Raw genomic sequence first — 19,664 nt, forward strand, 5'->3', positions numbered from 1 at the left:
CCAGTTTAAGACAATCTCTATTATGAGTCAGGCTGAGTCCGTCATGGTAGAAAGCTTTACCCTATTTTTAACTCGGGGTGGCATTACATGCACTTTTCAGTGTCCTGATGTTAGGCTCTGTATCTCTTATTGAGTAGGCTTTTTTTTGGAGAATTTGCAGTAGCGGTGGATTCCCCAGGTTGTCCACGACTCCCAACAGAGTAATGCTTTTTGTCATTGAAGGCATTTCATGAAAGTTGCGTTCCGTGATGTGCAGAAAATGTGTGCTGTGAATACGATTTTGCTATTATCTCATCTGCATAGTGTAAGTCTAGCTAGTTCCACTGAAGAGAGGACCCTGTGCTTTCAAAGAGAGACACGACACTGAGATAAAACACATCGGATAGTTGGGAGTTCTGTGTGAAAATGTAGCAAAGCTGCCTTCACTTACTTTTAATGTTTAGCTTTCATGATTCCAAAACTAGCAGTGGAAGCCTTAACAAAAGCAATGAGACTATAAGGCACAATTTGATTTTAAGAAGGCGTTACCAATGAGTATGCCGGTAGGGTGACATAGCCTCAAGGAGATAATGAAGAATAGACTTTGGAAGGAACCAGTCTTAGAAATTACGTCTAAAAAGATATTGCTGTTGTTGGCTTTGCATTCTTCCTTGCATGAGTTTTAGATTTAAAAGAGGACTGTGAAGTCCTTATCATGTCTTACCATTTGCACCATACTTGATTCACTGCTGCCCGTTTGCCAAATTCAACTCAACAGCTGCCTTTTGCACAAAGATACTCAGGATGTCCCCTAAATATCCGCTACACTTGTAAGTGCCATGCAGATCACAGCAATACAGAGTTTAACAAAATTTTTTATATGTGACTTAAGGAAAATAAAATTAGAACTGTTTATAATAGAATTTTATACATCTGCATTGACTAAAATACAGAGCCAGATTCTGTTACCTTTAATCATACAAAGTAAGAATTTTACTAATTCAGAATTATATTATGTATTAGCAATACAGTGTGTTGCAATTGAATTAATATTCTGGTGGGACTGGGCACAGGAACAGGCAGCAGATCATCTGTGACGTAGCACTCACATGAAGTACCGTGGCCAGAATTTCTCAAAGAAAGTGGTTCCTGCAGTTAGCTCTAGATATATTTTGATTAAAGGTTATCACTTTTTCTAGCAGCAATACAGATTGCCAGGTTCTCCTGGCATTCCTGCTGTTAAGGAGTTTTGAGGATGAAGGCATAAATTGTAACTGTAGGAACTCAGAAGTGCTCACCATCTTAGAATATTCTGGTTACAACCTAGAAGAAACATTGGAAATATTTTCATTGTGCTTTTCAGAAAATATCTCTGCATCTAAATTGATCACTAATTTGCTTTTTTTCCAAAAAAAGGAAGTGGAGAAACAAGTAAAATTTAATTGGTGCTTTCAAAATCCTCTGTGAAACCCAGACAGTGAGATAAGAATGTGGTCTTAAAGTCTTATGCTTCACTTAGGCTTTAGTCTTCCTTCTACCTTCCCAAAAAAGCTAAAGCAGAAGTGATCCATAAATTCCTGTGTCCGCTTTATGGCATTGTGCCTCAAATGATGAATGCTGTCACATTTTTATTAAAAAAAAATGGAAGTCCATAAAAAAAATAAAATCAGTTTAGTGAATTGAAAGTTGCTTCCTTAACATTTTTCATCCTGACCTCATTTAGTAGAGGAAATGGATATTTCATCAGACATGGATTTGACGTTCCATCACATTATACAGTAAACAGTACAAATGATATTATTTTTTTTAAATGGAGAAGCTGGAAGAGCTAAGACAGTAGCTGCTGTAAGGCACTGGTTATCTCGTTTAAACAGATATTAAATGTGGGTGCCAGTGGTGTGATCATCAACTGCTTCCCACTTTGTGAATAAATTGCTTAGAAGGAGTCTTTTTGCCTACCAGATGTGACCTAGATTTAGATTTCCAAAGGAAAAAAAAAAAAAAGTCTATTGTGTAAAAAACAATTTCGGGTAAAATGCATGGTAAATGAGCTTATCTCACTTTTCCAGGTGTTTAAGCTAATATGTTATGGAATTACAGCTTCATTTATGAAAAATAATTGAGGAAAATGTTCCAGCAAATCAAATTTGGATAAAGGCTTAGGATAGTTATTGTGTTGTTAGCAAGTTTCTAAATGGCAGAAAGAAAAGGAAGCCAGCACAGATAATAAAAATATAGAAATTTGTGAATCTGTGAAGAGGCTCTTAGAACAGGGTCAGGGCTGGCAGTGGTATCCCACCTGTGTTGTGGTCTTGCAAAATGTCATGGAAGAATATGAAAAATTATATTCCTGTCAATGCATATGAAGCAGCAATTTTTCTTAAAAGACCAAGCATTGATATCCGTTGGCCCTGGATAAGACTAATGACATTGGTAGGTTGAAGGTGTAAACATTGAAAGGATAACATCCTTATTCTTTTTCTCTCTCCTCTTTTCCTTTTACTGATTCCATAGGGGCTGCCACTCGAAAACCAGACCCAGAGCCTGAGAAGCAGACCGACCATACTGTTAAAATTGCTGGAGTCATTGCAGGCATCTTGCTGTTCGTCATTATATTTCTGGGGGTCGTGCTGGTAATGAAGAAAAGGTGAGCAATTAGTAGATGTTTTCTATGTACATATTCATATCACAGCATCTCCTACAGCAATTCTCAGTTTGATATTGGCAAAAGTATCCAGCCACCTTCATGCCCTTTGCCACAGAGTTTAGGAAGTACTGCTCCCTCCCACCCCCAAAGCTTTGTTGGGTTTTTATAAAACCACAGTGTCTGTTTCATCCCACAGCATTTTCTATGAATTAATGTTTGTGACTTTGTTATAGAAGAAAAACAACTTGAGGTTAATGATTCTAGCACTTTATGCATTAGTACTGCATGATGGACTCTAATAATAGAATAGTATCCCTATCCTGAAAGTGTGAGTCTCCACTCTATTCAACAGATCAGCTGAAAGTTAGGTGTAGTTTCATTCGTGAATGTAAATGAAATCCTCAGTCAAACAGGCATTAGAACGAAGGTAATTTGTGTGAAGAATGGGGTCTACGTTGTTCTGCATAAATTTCATTCCCTGAAAACGAATGAAAATGTCACAATGGTGCTGAGTGTTTCCAAATGCTGGTTCAACACACACACACACAGAGATTATTTTGCTTTGATAATCATTTGAAAACTGCTACAATGTTAGAATTGTAAGGCTTTTAAACCTGGTTGCCTTTCTCGACACTGTAAAAGGAAAAATAATAGAAGGAAAAATATCTCATAGCTGGGGAGGTGGCATGGGTAAGAAAATGTCCGTGTGATGGTAGAAGCTAGGTCTAGATTGGGAGAAATTCATTAGCAAACAGAATTATGGTTTTTGGCTGTATCCTGAGCGATGCAAGATTTGCAGCTGTAGAGATGGGGTTGGGAATGTGTGAGAGCTGTGTAAAGGGGCCGAGTCACAAATTCTCCTTCCACATCTGCCCTAGTCTTCTGACTGTGCCATAACTCCTCGCCTCCTTGCCATTCACCCTGTGTTATCCCTTTTTCTTCCTTGGAGAGCAATCTTGGACTGATTTTGCTCATCCCAGCTCTATGGGATTTAACTGCATGTTAACTAGTTTGGCAGGTCTGAGATAGTCCAAACCCCTGAGCTGCCTGAAATTGTTCCAGAATACGAACAGTGGAGGTGCACAGCTAAGGAGCAGCTGCCCGACAGTGCCTCAGGGCAGGCAACAGAAGTAGCTGCTTTTCACTCTCCTTGAAGACAGAAGCAGGGCCATGAGTTAGAAGGGCTCGATACAGAGAAAGGCAAGCTGTGGCCAGGGCTGAGGGCCTGGTCACGACAAGAGGTAGGTGGAGCAGTCAAAAGCTGCCATACAGGGGACATTGAGACCTAGGTCACAGGGTGCATCTGGCTGGGACAATGAAATGGACCCAGTAACCAAATCTTGTCAATGAAGTACAGTGTAGCGGAGTTAAAATCTGTTCTGACTTTGCAGTACTTTTTTCTTCCCACTTCTGATTTCTTGCATCATTCATGCCTTCAATTTTAACAGTTGAACTCCCAAACTCCTCCCTAGGGCCAGACAGCACTTGGCATGCAAGGAGGAAGGCTTCTCACGCTGTCTGGCCAATCCTTCTTCGCACAATTCCTGACTGGCATTCATCGCTCTCTGTCTCTTTTCCAGTTCTGAGCCTCTGCTTAAGTAATTGCACTAAAGGTAGAATATATTCACCCAAGGGAGACAAGTTCTTCTTAGTCTTGAAGGGAGAGCGCTGCAAAATTATCCAGATAGTTTCAAAGTAAATAAGGTGTCAGGGTCTCTGACTAAATGGATGCTGTACCAGGTCTTGCTTCATTCTCCAGGGAAAAGCTCTTTGATAATCTAGTTGTTAGAGGCAGGAAGGCTCAAATCCTAAGTGTTTGCATGTTAATGCAAAAGGATACTTAATTTCTTCCATCTACTACGGCACAGTAATTATTATTCATAGTATTCATAATTCTGTTGTTAGAAGAAAAGTGCATTAAGTGAGCTTCTTTGGGGTTTGAAATAAATTTGCTTGTGACAGAGATGAAACTATTGAAAGTACAAATCCAGGAACTCTGTTACCAAATACATACAATTTCATTGTGTAGTACAGAAAGAGTGATACCGGTAACTTAAACATATCCCAGAATGATGCTGCAGCATTGAACAAAGCAAACTGTGGAATGAGTTGAAATGAATATTAAAAAGTAAGAGTGGTTCATCTGTGTAACAGAATGTGACTAAGCTTTAATGAGAATTTCAGGAGATAGGTGTGCTGTGTCCCAGACCTCTAAAGCAGATGCTGTGGCATAGAAGGTCTTGAATACAATTACACTCATGACTTAAGCAAAAGATGAAACAATTATTCAATAGATTGTTATTGGTGCATTAATTCACTATGCTACTGAGACCCCCTATGGTTTCACCTTGGTTCACTTACTGTGTATACATTATGCATTTGAAGAAAATGTATAAATCATGCTGCAAGCTTAGCGTAATGTGGTGGTTTTGCAATTTTATGATACTTGAGGTGCTACTTTGTGAAACAATCTTATCAAGCTAGCATCGTTTGACTACTGCACTTGATGATTTTATTTCATTTACTTTATCAGGAGATTTGCTGGAGTAAAGATCTGAGTGAAAAGTAAAATAGCACCTTGCAATTCAGTGACACCTTTCCCCTGAGAACCACTTTCCTCTCTGCACTTCTGTGTGCAGACTCTGGGCTACAATGCTGTGTTTCACCATGCTGAATCTACATGCTCTGAAACTTGCCTGGCTTGGAGTTGGCTACAGCAATATCCCAGTCACACTGAGCTATCCCAAGGCATATTCCAAGGCATATACTCTCTGTTACTCATTCTTTCACAGAAGTGGGTCCTTGTAGACTGGATCTCCAGATTGCTACCAGTAGATTAAATTTACTCTGTCTCTGGGGCTTCACAGTGCTAGATTAACTTCATTTCAAACCATTTCTTTCCGTTGTCAAGAGATTTGGAAAGCGAGTTTACTGTATGTGAGAACCATGATTTTGTCCAACATGTTCCTTTAATAGCCACCTCGTTTCATCCAGCAACCATTCTTTGCTTGGCTGGTGCCAGGCACCACAGATTTTCACAGATCAGCCTCTTTGACTTGTAATTCTGTAGCCAAATAGACAAGACCAATATTCAGAGGAGAGTTTTCAATGCAGCACGGTCATGCTTTGGATATGGTCACTGTCAAAGCGGTAGGTAGAGAAGTTCTGTAAGTAGCAATAGTCATTAGGCGTCATTATTAACTTCTACTATATAGTGGTCTGCTGAAGTAGTTATACTATAAACTGGGTACCAGGGAGATTAGGGGGCCTAACTCTTCAGTGTACAGTATGTAGTCCCTAGTGGGGGTAGGAACATCATGGACACTAGAACATTTTCTGTGTGGACACTCAGTCTTTAACTGAAGTAGACCAGGTTTGTGTGCTTGTCACCTGGGTTGGGGGAAGACTGTTCGTGCTTTCCTGGTTTTCTCCCGACTTGGTTGTTCAGAGTTCCTTATCTGCTCGGTTCTGTCTTTTCTTTATCCATTCAACCACATTCCTGCATAAAGATGTCATGTAATGTAGACCAGGAACCTGCAAGCTATTCCTAATTACCAATGTGGTCATATCAATGAGATGATTCTTCTCTGTGAAGTCAGCATAATGCCAGTAGGCTTTCCTCGCTTCGGCTGCGCTCTGAATCTCTCACGTAAGAGTTAACACAAAGTCAGTGCAACCAATACATGTTTCCACAACATTGTTCCACAATAAAGGGGATTTTGAATCTGAACCTGAATATTAAATCTCAGGCAAGGCCCTTGATGTCTGCCAGTCTTTGATATACCTGCACAGGACTTTATAAAAAAATAAAAAATAAAAAATGCAGAAAGTAAGTTCACTTTTTGGTCAGCTCAAAGTAGAGCAGTGAAAATGAGAGAACTGTTCCCACAACCTTTGGAAAAGCAGTAGCAATTAAATCAAGACTTGGAAAAATCAGAACCTTACTGCTTTATTGTTTTCTCTTTTCTTTTTAATTTTTCTTTTATATTCTGTTTCAGCTAAGTTTAAAAAATATGCAGAAGTTAGTTAATTACATTTATTGGTCCAAGGTTTGCTTAAAAGTGTATATGTCTTTGGGGCAGCTGTTTCTTTCGAGGCTACCATCTTGTTGCTGCAGTGGGAGTGCAGTAAGGAAGTAGTTATTAAAAGTTAATTACGTTGGCTTTTCTTCAGTTGTAGAATGAGATTTTTCTGATCATTGCGTTTCTCCATAAAAAGGTTATTTTCCTTTGCCTATCTTTAATTTCTGTTTTCAGCTGTCTACACCTGAGCCTCCCAATAGTTTCTAATGTATGTAATTGTGACATCTGTTTAACTCCGAGACCCTGGTTCTTGGCAGTGGGTAAGGAAGGCTTTTGCACTCCGTGGAGCTGGGCTGGGAATGCATTGGTCCCATTCCCTGATAGCAAATCAGGCTGTTCAGTTATACATCTCTGCAAACAATTTCAAGCAGTTAGAATAGAAATTGGAGATAATAAGTCTGAAGGAAAACTCCAGTCTTCTCCCAGTACTACCTCTGAACCTTGTTTTTCCCTCTAGGCCAGCTGCAAAAGAGAGACGATGAAAGAAATCACTGTGGTAATTAGACAGTTCCAGTTCTCCCTTCTAGTGGGACAATCCTTCTGCAGCCAGCTGTGTTCGTTTTGATAAATTTTATAGTGGGGCTTTTATTCTACAAGTGATATTTATGAAATTTTTTTATGTCTTCAGTCCTGAAGGATATAAAAGTGCTTCATGTTGTCACTATACACAGAAACAGTTTATTGAGATAAAATAACCTCTCTAGTGGGAAGTGACTGAAGAGCCATGCACAGAAGAAAATTTGGCCAAAGTTGGCCAAGATCTGTGTGTCACCCACTTTAACAGAAGAAGGCTTTTCATACATAGAAAGAGAGTAAGTTTGTATCCATTATGTAGGAAGTAAAATAGAACTTGTCCATATTTCTTAAAAAAGCTAAATCTTCTCAGTTATGAATGGTGTTTTTGCATGAGGCCTGAGGACTTGCAAGTCTAAAACTTTCTCTAGGTCTTTAATTTATTCTTCTTACCTGTTTTTTTCAGTATCTGGTATTCTTGAGAGTCAAAATCCACAGTGCTCTCTTTCAAGGACTTTCAAGGACTTTCATACAGAAAATCTCACAACTGTAGCAGCATAAAAATAACTGAAGCTTGAGACTTTTAAGTTTTCTGATCTTATACAAATTTTTAATGGGATATTTAAGCTCCTGGATTTTCAGCGTTTTTTTAATAAGGAATGATTTATCTCTCTAACATATTTGGCAGAATTCTGCATATAAGTACCAGCAGTGCTTCACTGATTAATTGTATTTATTGTTGTTTCTGAAATTATTATACGTCTTTTAGAAGTATGAGAACATTTGTACTAATTACATTAAATCTCTGTCATGGCAACATATGGCAAGAAACAGGTTTGGCAGTGCCATGAGATTCTAAATGAAAGTGAGAGAATGAGTAATTCTGAAAAGAAGGGCGGGGTGAGATATAATTATGCCTGAAGCGGAAAACATCCCTTTGCTAATAGAGCAGGTAAGTTGATCTGCTTTGATAGGACCTGATCCTGTGCTCCGTACTGAAGGCAATGGGGTATGTGCTGGTGGAAGAAGCTTATAACTGGTTTGCAGCTTTCCCCTTACTTTGTTCTTAGATATCTTTTAAAACTCAACTTTAACAGGTGTGCATTTTTGCGGATGTGCCATGTGATTAAATATTCAGTATCTGGGCTCTTGTGTTTGAACAATACTGTTTGCATTAGAAAAATATGAACAAAAACTGGGAAATGTTTCTAACAGCATCTTCACACAAAGAAGATGAGAGAGAAAATTTGATGAAAGCCTAGTTTTCAAAGGGATGCCTGAAGCATGTAGCTAGAGGCAAGTTAACATTAGTTACAGTCCTTTGTAAGGCCTGTTTACATGTTTTCTCTGTAGTCCATGGGCTGTATGCAATGTGCTGTAAAAATTACAAATGCCCAGATGGTTCCTCTCAATCTTTTATCTTACCAACACGTGAATACTACTTGACATTATGCTCAGAGATGTTTCAAGATTGCAGTCAATATATGGAATTCATTTAGGTTGGAACTTGCCCCTTTTGGAGAGTTGCAGTCCTGCTTGTAGTGGGCTTATAACTGAGGGAGGGAGAGAGGTAGAGCACAGGAGCGTAGCTGGAGAGCTTCTGTGCTTTGTGCTCATACAGAGCATGTCTGGGTGGAGGATCTGGCTGTGCAAGAGGGAATGCAGGAAAGACTGGCTGGGTCCATGTTTCTCAAGATGGTGGTACTAAGTCTCCAACTTTTTCTTTACGACATTCATGTGGGCAGAAATAACAGGGATACAGGATCAGTTCTTATTTTTTCCTCTGCCACATGGGGAAATACCACCAAAATAGTTTTAGCCAGCAAGGACAGCCTTATTTCATGGCAAGAAGTAATTTTTTCTTCAAAATTTAAAAGGTTATTAAAAAAGCTGAGCTATTAAAAAAGCTGAGGCTGTGGATTTTTCCCCTCTGAAACAAGTTGTAGTTCTGTCAATGGCAGAACTGATTTCTTTAAGAAAGGGATGTCCAAAGATTCTGTGGTACTATGACAGGAAGAGAAGCTACTTAATATGTTTGGAAATTCTGCATCAGTAAATTTCAAACACCATGTTAGAAGTTCATATTCTTATTCCTAATGCAGTTGAGGTGTAATCGGAGGTGGTTTATCACTTTAATTGGGAGAGTTTGTGTGTAGTATACGCAGAGATAATTACTCATTAAGTATCTAACATTGCTTAGATAGTAGGTGTACGTTGAGGTGGTTTGATGTAACAGTTGGAGATGCATTATATATTGTATTGCTTAAAGTTTTATGGAGATTGGATATGTCATCTCTCTGTTCCAGACATGTTGCGTGATATGCCCGGATATGTGTTCTTGCTACCTTTTCATTTGTGTCACCAGTTCTGGTCTCAGTTTCATATTGATTTTTCATACATTAATATTTGGCTTTTCTTTCCTTCCATTTCATCTTTTCCACCACTGCCTAATCCTTCCACCATCATGGCAGAAGAAACTATCACTCCTACACTTATTACCTGTAAGTAACTGCTTTGTCATCAGAGACACACTGTCTGCCATGTTGTTCCGTGCATAAGTAGTGAATGCTAATATTGAAATTTCCTTTGTAAAAACAAATTTTGTAAAAGTTTTACCAAGATAAAAGCAGCATGGTCATTAATATAATGAAATATTTAGCTTTATAGCAGTTTCTTATGCCTCATACTGTGCATTAGAGTCCTTTGACTATCATTATGTAACTAATTTTCTTAATTTGAAAAGTAGTAGATATAAATATCACTACCACGTCTATGAGAAATTTTCCTGTGTAAGTAACTATCTTTAGAATTTATTTAGTGGTTCCTTTCGCATGTGTTCCGTTGAAAATATAGCATTGGTTAGATATGTACAAGCATTTCCATTTGTTGCTGTGTACATATTACTACTTTTTCATGAATAATGATCCTACATAAATGTCGTGAGTTACCATTACTGAAGTGAATTTCAAAGGAGAGAGCACTAAAAAATGAGGGCAAGATGAAGCATAACTTTCAGTAAGTAATAACTTTTCATTTTGATACAGTCCTTAGTAATACCTTTATATGATTCTTTATTTACCCAAAGCCTTTGTTTCATTCCCTGCTGTCAGCAGGTGATGAGTGAGAAGGGTTCTTCTGTAAATTTAGCAAATCCCTTTCTGAGGCTATTCACCTTTTTTCGCTTTCCAGGTACAAGGAGTACATCATACTCTTTGGATTAGCAAAATGCTTCGTCGCGAAGTGAGGAGCATTTAAGCTTGTATAATCTTGTTGGCCAGCAGCAAAAATCAGCTGTCCAGCAGATATCTGACTTCTTTAAAGCTCAGGATTAAAAGTCATGGGAAACTAGGAGATATTTTTATATACAAAAGGTGGGGTGTTACTTGCGTGAGACAGACTGTAGTACTGGTTTTCAGGTACATATGGTGCTACCACCCTCTGCAAAGGTACACAGTTCAGTAATGTTTTTATTTAAAAACAATATTAAGTTTCTAATGTTCCTTTTTTCTTTGCTCTTCAAACTTTTGAAGTAAATGTTTTTTCAATTATTATTTTGAAAACTATCAAACGTTCTTTTATAGGATTTATGGAAAAATGAGTAAATGTTTTCTGATTTGAGAACTTTGTAAGCAGAACCATGCTTCAAATGAATTAAAGCAACTAAAATTTAAACCTCTTATTTGAAATCCCCTAAGACTTCTGAATATATTGAAACTGCTCATTTACTTGATAATTCAGATTTCATATTACATTATTTGACACTTTACATATAGTGCAATTTTTTTAAGCTGTTCTTTAAAGCATTATATTAATGTGAAGGTCAGAAAAAATTATCTTTTCCACAGATACACTATTTCAAAATTTGTTTCTGTTCCCGATCTGAAAAGATCATATTTTCCATTAAATAGGCCTTGAAGAAAAACCTCAGTTTGGGACCATTTAAAAGTTGTTTTTAAAATGTCAAATGAGTATAATATAGTAAGTCACATAGTACGTTGTTGCCATAATAAGTAGATATATTTAAATTAATATTTTAATACGATTCATGTCTCAAGCCGAAGTCAAAAAACAAAATTGAAACAAATGGAACATTAAATGAAACAGTGTTTCATTATTCAAAGAAACTGGATTATATCTTTTTTCCCCTTTTTCCACTAACAATGGAAAATATGTGAATTGAAATGTTTCTATGTTTTACAAAGAAGTTTTGTCCCCAGTTTTGCAATCACAGACACTGTTAATAGTGGATGGAATAGGGCTTCGCTTGATTGATTGGAATACTCTCACAGCAGCTTCAAGAAAAGATCTGTCTTTTTTGTTGGCGTGATACAAATTCAGTAACTTTGTAGTCTGGGTACAGTAACACTTCCGAAAGAAACTGTGTGATCTTGACCTTGTATTGTTTTGCTCCCTGTCTGTTGAAAGAAGGGAAGAGTCCTGAAAAGAGCAGACAAGATTGGCCCCCAGTAGGAGGAAATATTTTGGACCAAATTCTCTACCTGTTTACACACCACACAATTTCACTGAAATTGGTGGAAATCTTAGATGAATGCAGAATTCATCACAGTTTTATTTTTAGCTGAGGAAGTTGATATGGATTATAAAATGTTGTATATTTTGAGAAACATGATTTGAAGTACTCTGCCATTGCTAATTTACCACTTCTATACTGAGTATCGTATTCAAATTTACTGATTAGTCATTGTAAATGCAAGCTGTAACATCGAAGCGAGCATCTATGCACTGAAATAGTTACTATTGTGTTGTGTGCTGCTTTTCTCATGTGCTGTGGGCTCCTTTTCCCTAGTAGACTGCAATCTCTGCCACTTCTAGATCCGTCCTAAATTAAAAATAAAAAAGAAAAAAATTGGCAGATGCCTAGAGCTGCTGATGAATCATCAGAGGTGGACCTACAGCTGTGCATATTTGGCAGAGAATTATTTCCATTTTATCTTGTGTTTACTAGTTAGCCAGTCAAGAGACATTACAGAAAAGAAGTTGAGTACTGCTGTTGAGAATTATACTTCTTTTTAATGGGCTTAAGTGACTCTGCCAGCGCCTTTCCTCCCACTCTTGCTTTCCTGAGAACAGGAATATTTTTTACTTTTCACCTCAGTCAGGCAGCAGATTTTTTTTGTCTGGCCGTAGTTAGTCCTATATGAGTTCTTTTGTTCTTACGATTAGAGCAAATTTAATAATGCTCATTAACTCTGCAGCAGGTCTTTTGGCTTTGCAGTCAGTTCCAGGTGGGAAAAAAGAATGGAGACCGTGTGGTTAGTGACACTTGTAATGACTGGTGTTCTCAGCATAGCGGTCAGCGTTGGCATGACTGCTTTCTCCTGACAGGTTTTCTGATGGGCAAAACCCCTGTGACATTGGCCAGAGAAGGGAAAGTACATTAATAGTTTATTGTGTAAGTATGGTTAAATGAACTAGACAAGCCTGTTGTTCAGGTGACAATGAGCGCCACTGTGCTGACCGATGGCCGTTAACTTTTATATGTGAGATTTTCGTTTTTGATAAAGATTCTGCCCTTGGAGATCATTAACCATTAGTCAGGAGCTAACACAGCTAGATTCATGCAAGTTCAAGCATCAGACAAACAAAATGAGTGCTTGGACCATCTGAGTTTACTTGAGACACTGGAGTTCAATTTACCCCAGATTCTGGGGCAGATAGTTAAAGATCATAGCTGTTATAAGTTGCTTTCAAGAAAAGGCTTTTGTACATTGCAATGATTAGGACGTACACCCAATTAAAATACAAAGTTGTGAAGGCACCTTTTGATGTTGTCCCTCAGTTTGAACTTGATATCTGAATGGTATGTTATGATTCTTATTGAAATTGAGTACTGGATGCAGCAGCGATGCTGCACAGCAGTTAGGTGCATAATGTTATTCTGGTTTTGTGCCTTTTCACAAGCCAGTTCAACTTGTGAAAGGTGAAGAAGGGAAACAGGAGACAATTATTGCCCAGTATTCTTAGCAAATAGTAATCATCTAAGATCGTAATAGTTTGAAATCTCATATTGTCTGTCTCAGCACTAATCGTCTAGTTAGGTGACTTAGGACAGAAGTGCATCACAGGTGCATCCTCTGTGTGGAAATCTCAATCCAGAAGCCTAATACAGTGTTGAAACATTACTAAAATGTATAGGACTAGAGGTCTTATTGCCTGGTACTTTATATATGACTCAAAGAGGACAGAATTCCTCCTACAAGAAGATTTATTCTACAAACATTGAGCTTTTTCATATAAATGTGAATAAAAACATATCCTGCTTTTCATGAGAATTTGATAGTTTGGGGCCCGGATGAAGTACACTTTCGTGTGTCTGATGTTAGCTCAGGAGCCTGGGAGTCTGTTCTTAGTTTAATCTGTGTCTCTTGCTTTGCTGGCAGATTTTCAGTGCTGGCTTCTGGAGCTCTGTACAGAGCCTGAATTTGTGGCTCATTTCCCCAGTCCCATTGCGACTGACCTAGTACCTATGGCAGAAAGCACAAGGTTAGCAGATTTGCAGAATGACCCTAATAATCAGAGTCACAAAATTTAAAAAAAATCAATGGTGTTGAAACTCTTAACAGTGATTTCTGGATAATTCCAGGAAATATGCAGTCATCACATTTTAAACTTCTGTAGTGGTTTGAAAATAGTGAGAGAGGTTAGAAACAGTCCTATATTCTGAACTGTGGCTGTCCCTGGAACTAAAGTTCACCAGTTTGCATCTTGAAGGTGGAGGAGACCTCAGAACAGAAAAACATGAATGCATTTGAACTGTTTGATGCATTTGATCTGCTAGACTAAGCCTGTGATCTCTACTGAATATTTAAATATGCATAGTTACTTAGACTTGTATCATAGAACCATGTAACCCAAAATAAACGCGGATTTCTGTAATTGTCTTGTAAGCTAGACTTAAATGATTTGGGGATGTCCCATGGATTTTCTTGCATCTGGCAAAGTCTAGATGCCAACATATTGAAATCTTTAAATAATATGCAGTGCAAAATAGCAAGGAGGGTTTTTTACTAAATTGCCATTGCTGAAAAATACATTAGTGGGCTATGTGCCATATGCTTTGAGTACAGAGGTACAATATCTCACTTTCATACAGAGATTCTAAGCAATGCTAAGCAATCTCAGAATTAGAATTTTATTTTTAGTTAAAGTAGACCACATAATCTTTAAAAATCTGAAGTCATTATTTCTTATACTGATTCCTTGTATCTTCTGATTCTTTTTGGATCTGATTGTGTTGCTTTATAGCCAAGGCTTATGTTCCCATTTCTCTGTAGAAAATATTGTGAATAATCCTTAACACTTAGACCACCAGTAAGTACATCCTTTCTTTTTTTATTATTAGCTTTTTCTGAAGTTTGTGAGCCCCCCAGGGCAGTGATCTGACTATATGAATTAGCTTCCTTGAGATGCAACAGAGATAAGATCATTCATGTGGAGGAGCAGCTCTGCTTCAGTTCATCTTTTCTGGGCATGTTTAGATACTCACTGCAAGTTACTTTTCCAATACCTACACATAGGAAACCCATAGTCATTTCTGAAGTTACCCAGACTTTTCAAAATCACATTAGCCCAGATGTGTTGAGTGAGAAACCATAATCTGTAATGTGCTGCAAGTTTGGGTTTTTGAAAATAGATGGGTACTACAGAGAGAGTGAGGTGAAGTATCAGAAGTGATTGATTGTTATGCTGGTCACACAGTCACACTCAGTTACTGTCCTTGCTCCCTCAGTGTCAAGCAGTAAATTTGCACGTGAGTTGGGGTTTGGAGATTTTTCTGGCCTTAAAGGGACCGTTTCAGTTTACACTGCTTGTTTTGTGGAAGTACCAGAAATGTAATGTGGAAACCAATGTAACTGTAGGAAAAATAAAGGCTCATGCAGTCTAGGGACTTCTTGGTTCTTTCCATGTTAATAAAAGCTTTGTTTTGCTTTTCTGAACTAATACGCATGGATTTGAATTAAATACTGAGATTGCTTTTAGAGATTGTGGATTCGATATACTTTTGTAGGGTAAGCCTGAAAGCCTATCTTTATTATATATAACACTGAGACATAATACATACATTTGGGAGAGGAAGAAAGCATAGGGACAGGTATGTGTATTAAAGAAGTTACCTCTGTATTTGAGTATTTGTATTGCTGTCCCCTGTTGAGTCTCATTCAGTTAATGTTACCAGTTTACCAGTGGACTGTCTTTGCTATAGAACTGTGGATTGAATGAATTCCTCAGTTAGCCTGTTGACATTGCTTCCTAAAAAAATTTAATTCCCAAATCAGTCATGCTTACTGTCAACAGCAGTCATTCTAGGCACTGAGATTTTGTGGTTATCTACCATCATTGTTGAATTAGACTTTCAAAGGGGGTAAAAGGTGAATAATTTTCATTCACTTTGTTGAAGAGTTTTCCCTCAAGATAAAGTCGTGATACATGCATTTTTTACTCTGAAATTGCATTTCTGTGTACATAGGGAGATCAACACTGACTTCAGATTCTTCAGTTTTAAATATCCAAATAGAAAAGAGAGATTTTCGTCATTTTAGTAGTAGTATTTATTGTGCGAGAGGGGTAATGGCATTGGAAACTGCCTTTCTCTAAACCCCAAACCTGCCATTACACTGTGTGACTGTAAATGTGTTAACAATAAAGAAGCTATACTACATATTAAGACCAAAACTCATAATTTATGTTGCTAAAGGCCTGTATTTTTTCTAAAAGATTGAAGTGTTAGTTTTCAAAACGTCATAATGAAATATTGAACTGATCGACAGAAGATGTCTGCGGAAGGTGGGACTACAAGGACTAAGGTGAATGTTGCGTTGTGTCTTTCCTGTACTTGAGGAGGACAAGCAGCAGAAAAATGCTTAAAGAAAAATGGGTAGAAGAAGTCACATGGTGAATCTAGCCTAAGACTTCTTTGCTCCAGTAAACCGCAGGCTTAATCACTTCTGTGATACAGATAAGAACAACTGTAACAAGATGTTCATGTGTATTGAATGATGTCAGCAGAAGGCACTGAGATGTTGTAGTCATCAGTATTGCAATAACTTCTATTGACTGGTTATAGTTTTGTTTGAGCTTCTTTTCTGTAATCTTTTCTCTGATCCCTGAATCCCGTGGGAGATGCTTTTGGCTGAAATACCTTTTTTGAGTCTGTCAGCAGGGGTTATGGCCAGGTTAATGAGAATCTACTTCAAGGTAGCATCTGTCAATGTTCACTCTTAATTTCACAATGAAAATGTTCTAATCTTGGCCCCTTTCCTTTCTTATCTACAGTATTCCATGAGCTCCCTTAAAGTCTAGACTGCCAGATCCCTGGAGGGAAGAACAGTGGCCATTTGCTTTCCGTAGCATCTAGCTGACCAAAAGCATCATTCATTTCCAACTTTTCTTTCTGTACTTTTTTTTTGGTTGCTATTTTCCTGCAATGAATTACCTAACTCTGGCATGAGAGAAGAAGGAACCATACCTTGGTTGCTTTCTTCTGCGGCTTCTGGTCACTCTGATCCTCTGCATCTATTTGTGAGAGTCTGTGCAAGGATTCTGTCTGATCAGGATCCTTCCTAATTTCAGGGCAAAAGCCCACATGCAAAATGTAGCTAGGCAGATTGCATCAGCTGTGAAATTGAGCCTCACAAAAACTAATCAAGCAAAGAAACAGAGGAATGGATTGTGCTGTGTGCTTACAAATCCAGAAAAGCCTGGCATTTCATCAGTCCCAGACACCCTGTTGCAAAAGAAAATCTTTTACAAGACTTATCACAGATATTAGAATCATGGCTCTATTTCATTTACAAGTGTGCAAGAAAGGTTTTATTATTACTGCTAACCAGACAGCAGCAATGATCCAAATAAAAAGAGGTAGTAGTTGGAGCAGAGCAGAGTTTTGTAGGGCTGGTGCCAGGAGTTACCTGCTCCTGTGAGTACTGAGCTGGTGAACATAAAGAAGCACATTTATTTTTCTTTTTAGCAGCTGAAGCTAAGGACCACTTCTGCATTTGATCTGAGATCCCTTGGTGAGACACTGAACAAAATGTCTAAGGGTATCTAGATGATACTCAGTTCATCTGCAGAGGGAGTTAGCTTCTCTCCTTCTTTCTCATTCCCTGATTCCTCTGATCTTGAATACACAAGTTAGAGCTACCAGAGGCATCTCTGGCTTGTCTGAAGCAAAGGCAAAGCAAAGCATTCACTAACCTGTGCATTTCACTGTTGTACAGGAATGAGAGGATCAGCTGGTTTAGAGAAATCATGCCACTTTGCATCTCCCATCGCAAAGTGATAGTGTGCTTTCCTCCTGCGTGGTGACGTCAGTAGGCAAAAGCAGGTCTTCCAGTATGGAGTTGGCCAGCCTCTTCGTGTTGGGTATAATAATGCATGCATATTGGCTGCAGCAAGTAATGGTTTAGGTAGGCTAGACAGATTTTAGTTTGCTTAAGGATGTGTATTGGATTATGCTTTAGGTATAATGGAATGTATTTTGCAGTTCATTTGCAGTTCATTTGCAGGACCATTTGGCAATGGTCCATGGAAGGATCACTTCAAAGCGACTAAGTTCACGGCTTGCAGTGTATTTTCAAAAGCAGATGAAATACTGAATGCTTTGCATTTACTGAGATTTTGAAGGTAAGATTGTTGTGTTTACAATGTGTCATACAATAAGGCCCTGATCCTTAGCTATGACAGCCAGGTGTTAGTGGCAGTAGAACTTTACTTTCTGCTTACCAAATAGGGAAAAGCGACGTCTGCACTTTAATATTCTCCAGATTATGATTATAGAAGATATTTTAAACTAAGAGAAGAAGAGAAACATGCAAGAGTGTTAATAAATGGTCAGGCATTGCCTATTGTATGAAATGAAAACGAGAACAAGGTACATTGGTTGCATGTTGAGTCCTAATATGGGCTCCCAGCAAGAACACAGTTGGGGTTATTTTTTTTGTGAATAGGGTACTGCAGTTTCATCTGCCTTTTTTTTGGAACCTGAAGCACTGTAGACCTTTTTTGAGGCAGGACTACTGTGTGTTCATGGAAGTGTCTTGTCCAGTTCTCTACCCACAAAAGGTTTTATCTGACTTACTCCTTGGACTTTAGTGTTGGTGTCTTCCTTCCAGCTTCTTTATCCCTTTCAACACTAAAGTGTGTGCTCAGCTCTTAATCCTGCCTTCTTATTCTACTGACCATTTCCTTTGTCATATCTGGTTCTCTCTTCCTCTGCTCCTCCTTTTACTTACTCCTCCTTATCTGTAGCATCTTTTCCCACCCCCCCAAACTATATTGTCTGTCCTGTCCTGAAAAGTATTTCCTTAAAATAGCTTTATTTTCATTCTCTGTGCTCTGCTTTGTCTCCTGAGACTTAATGCAGGCTGCCTAGTCATTTGTTGTTGCTCCATGTCCTACCATCTCTCTCCTCAGAACCTGTACAAGGGAAGGAGAAGCAAATCTGAGAACGTCAGACTATACTTCTGTTACTGTGCAACCTTTTTTGTAATTTTTTTCATTCATAATATTTACTAAAGGGCTATTGCTTAAATAGACTTATTCTATGGGAGCATTTAACACAGTAAAATTAAGGAAAGATTGAATTAGATATCTACATGAGAACTTTTTGCATTGGGGAGTATTTCTTTATCTTGATGGGAAAACAGTGAGCCGTTTTTATTTGCTCATTTTTTCTTATCTAAAAAATGATTTTGCTAAGGCTTTAAAAATGCTCACCTCAAGGTTGAAATTTAGCATGCAATATTTTACATTCAAAAAAGAAATTGAAAATGATGTCACCACGGAAGTTGCAATGTAACATTAATTATCAGAACTGTACTTCAACACCCACAGTACTGTGTATTTACTTATGTCAAAACAAGATAATGCTTACTCTATTAAGAATAGCTTTTCATTTTATGATTCCCTGTTGTTCTTTGAATCATAACCTTCACTCATTTCTTTACTTTAGGAGAAAAAGCCATTAAACATAGATACTTCCTGAAAGTGTGTGCTGCATGAAAGCTTTAATTAAATCTACAAGTAAAGCTTTAAAAGAACAAGAATCAAATTAATTGCAACAAGGACCATGCATTTATTTCTGTGACAGGCCTTTGCGCGTTGGAGAAAAGGCAATCTGTGTACCCTTATCTGAATTAGTAAACTCAATATCACTTTTCATTAGTATGGTAGGTCATTGCCGTGCGTTTTCAGTGTGACACTGTTTACATGTTAATGACCTCACAAATAGAGTCTGTTCCAAATGGTCCGCAGTAGTAGAAAGCTGTAAATCCATGAAGTGGAATAAACTGTCCTCTGCTTTCTGCATCATTGCTTCTTGCGACTTCCCCTCTAGACTGAGCTTCATAATTAGGCAGCAGCGTAATTAAGGCAAATTCAGTAAATGCAAATAGGGCAAAAGGATTCATAGCTGATTATGGTTG

At 38.0% G+C, this 19,664-nt stretch overlaps 1 protein-coding gene across 11 annotated transcripts in view; it reads left to right on the forward strand.

Annotated features, from left to right (window-relative positions):
• The window catches only part of PTPRM (protein tyrosine phosphatase receptor type M), a 499,856-nt gene that overhangs the window by 338,559 nt on the left and 141,633 nt on the right, over positions 1-19,664 (forward strand). For 6 of the 11 annotated variants that reach the window (XM_075416447.1, XM_075416449.1, XM_075416450.1 and 3 more), the window contains one exon: positions 2,494-2,626. In XM_075416447.1, the coding sequence (XP_075272562.1) occupies positions 2,494-2,626 (133 nt within the window). Of the gene's footprint in view, positions 1-2,493; positions 2,627-9,692; positions 9,723-19,664 lie in introns of all 11 variants that reach the window. The other 5 variants (XM_075416445.1, XM_075416446.1, XM_075416448.1 and 2 more) reach the window with 1 other exon arrangement.

This window comes from Opisthocomus hoazin, chromosome 3 (assembly GCF_030867145.1).
Source record: "Opisthocomus hoazin isolate bOpiHoa1 chromosome 3, bOpiHoa1.hap1, whole genome shotgun sequence".
NCBI classification, from domain to species: domain Eukaryota; kingdom Metazoa; phylum Chordata; class Aves; order Opisthocomiformes; family Opisthocomidae; genus Opisthocomus; species Opisthocomus hoazin.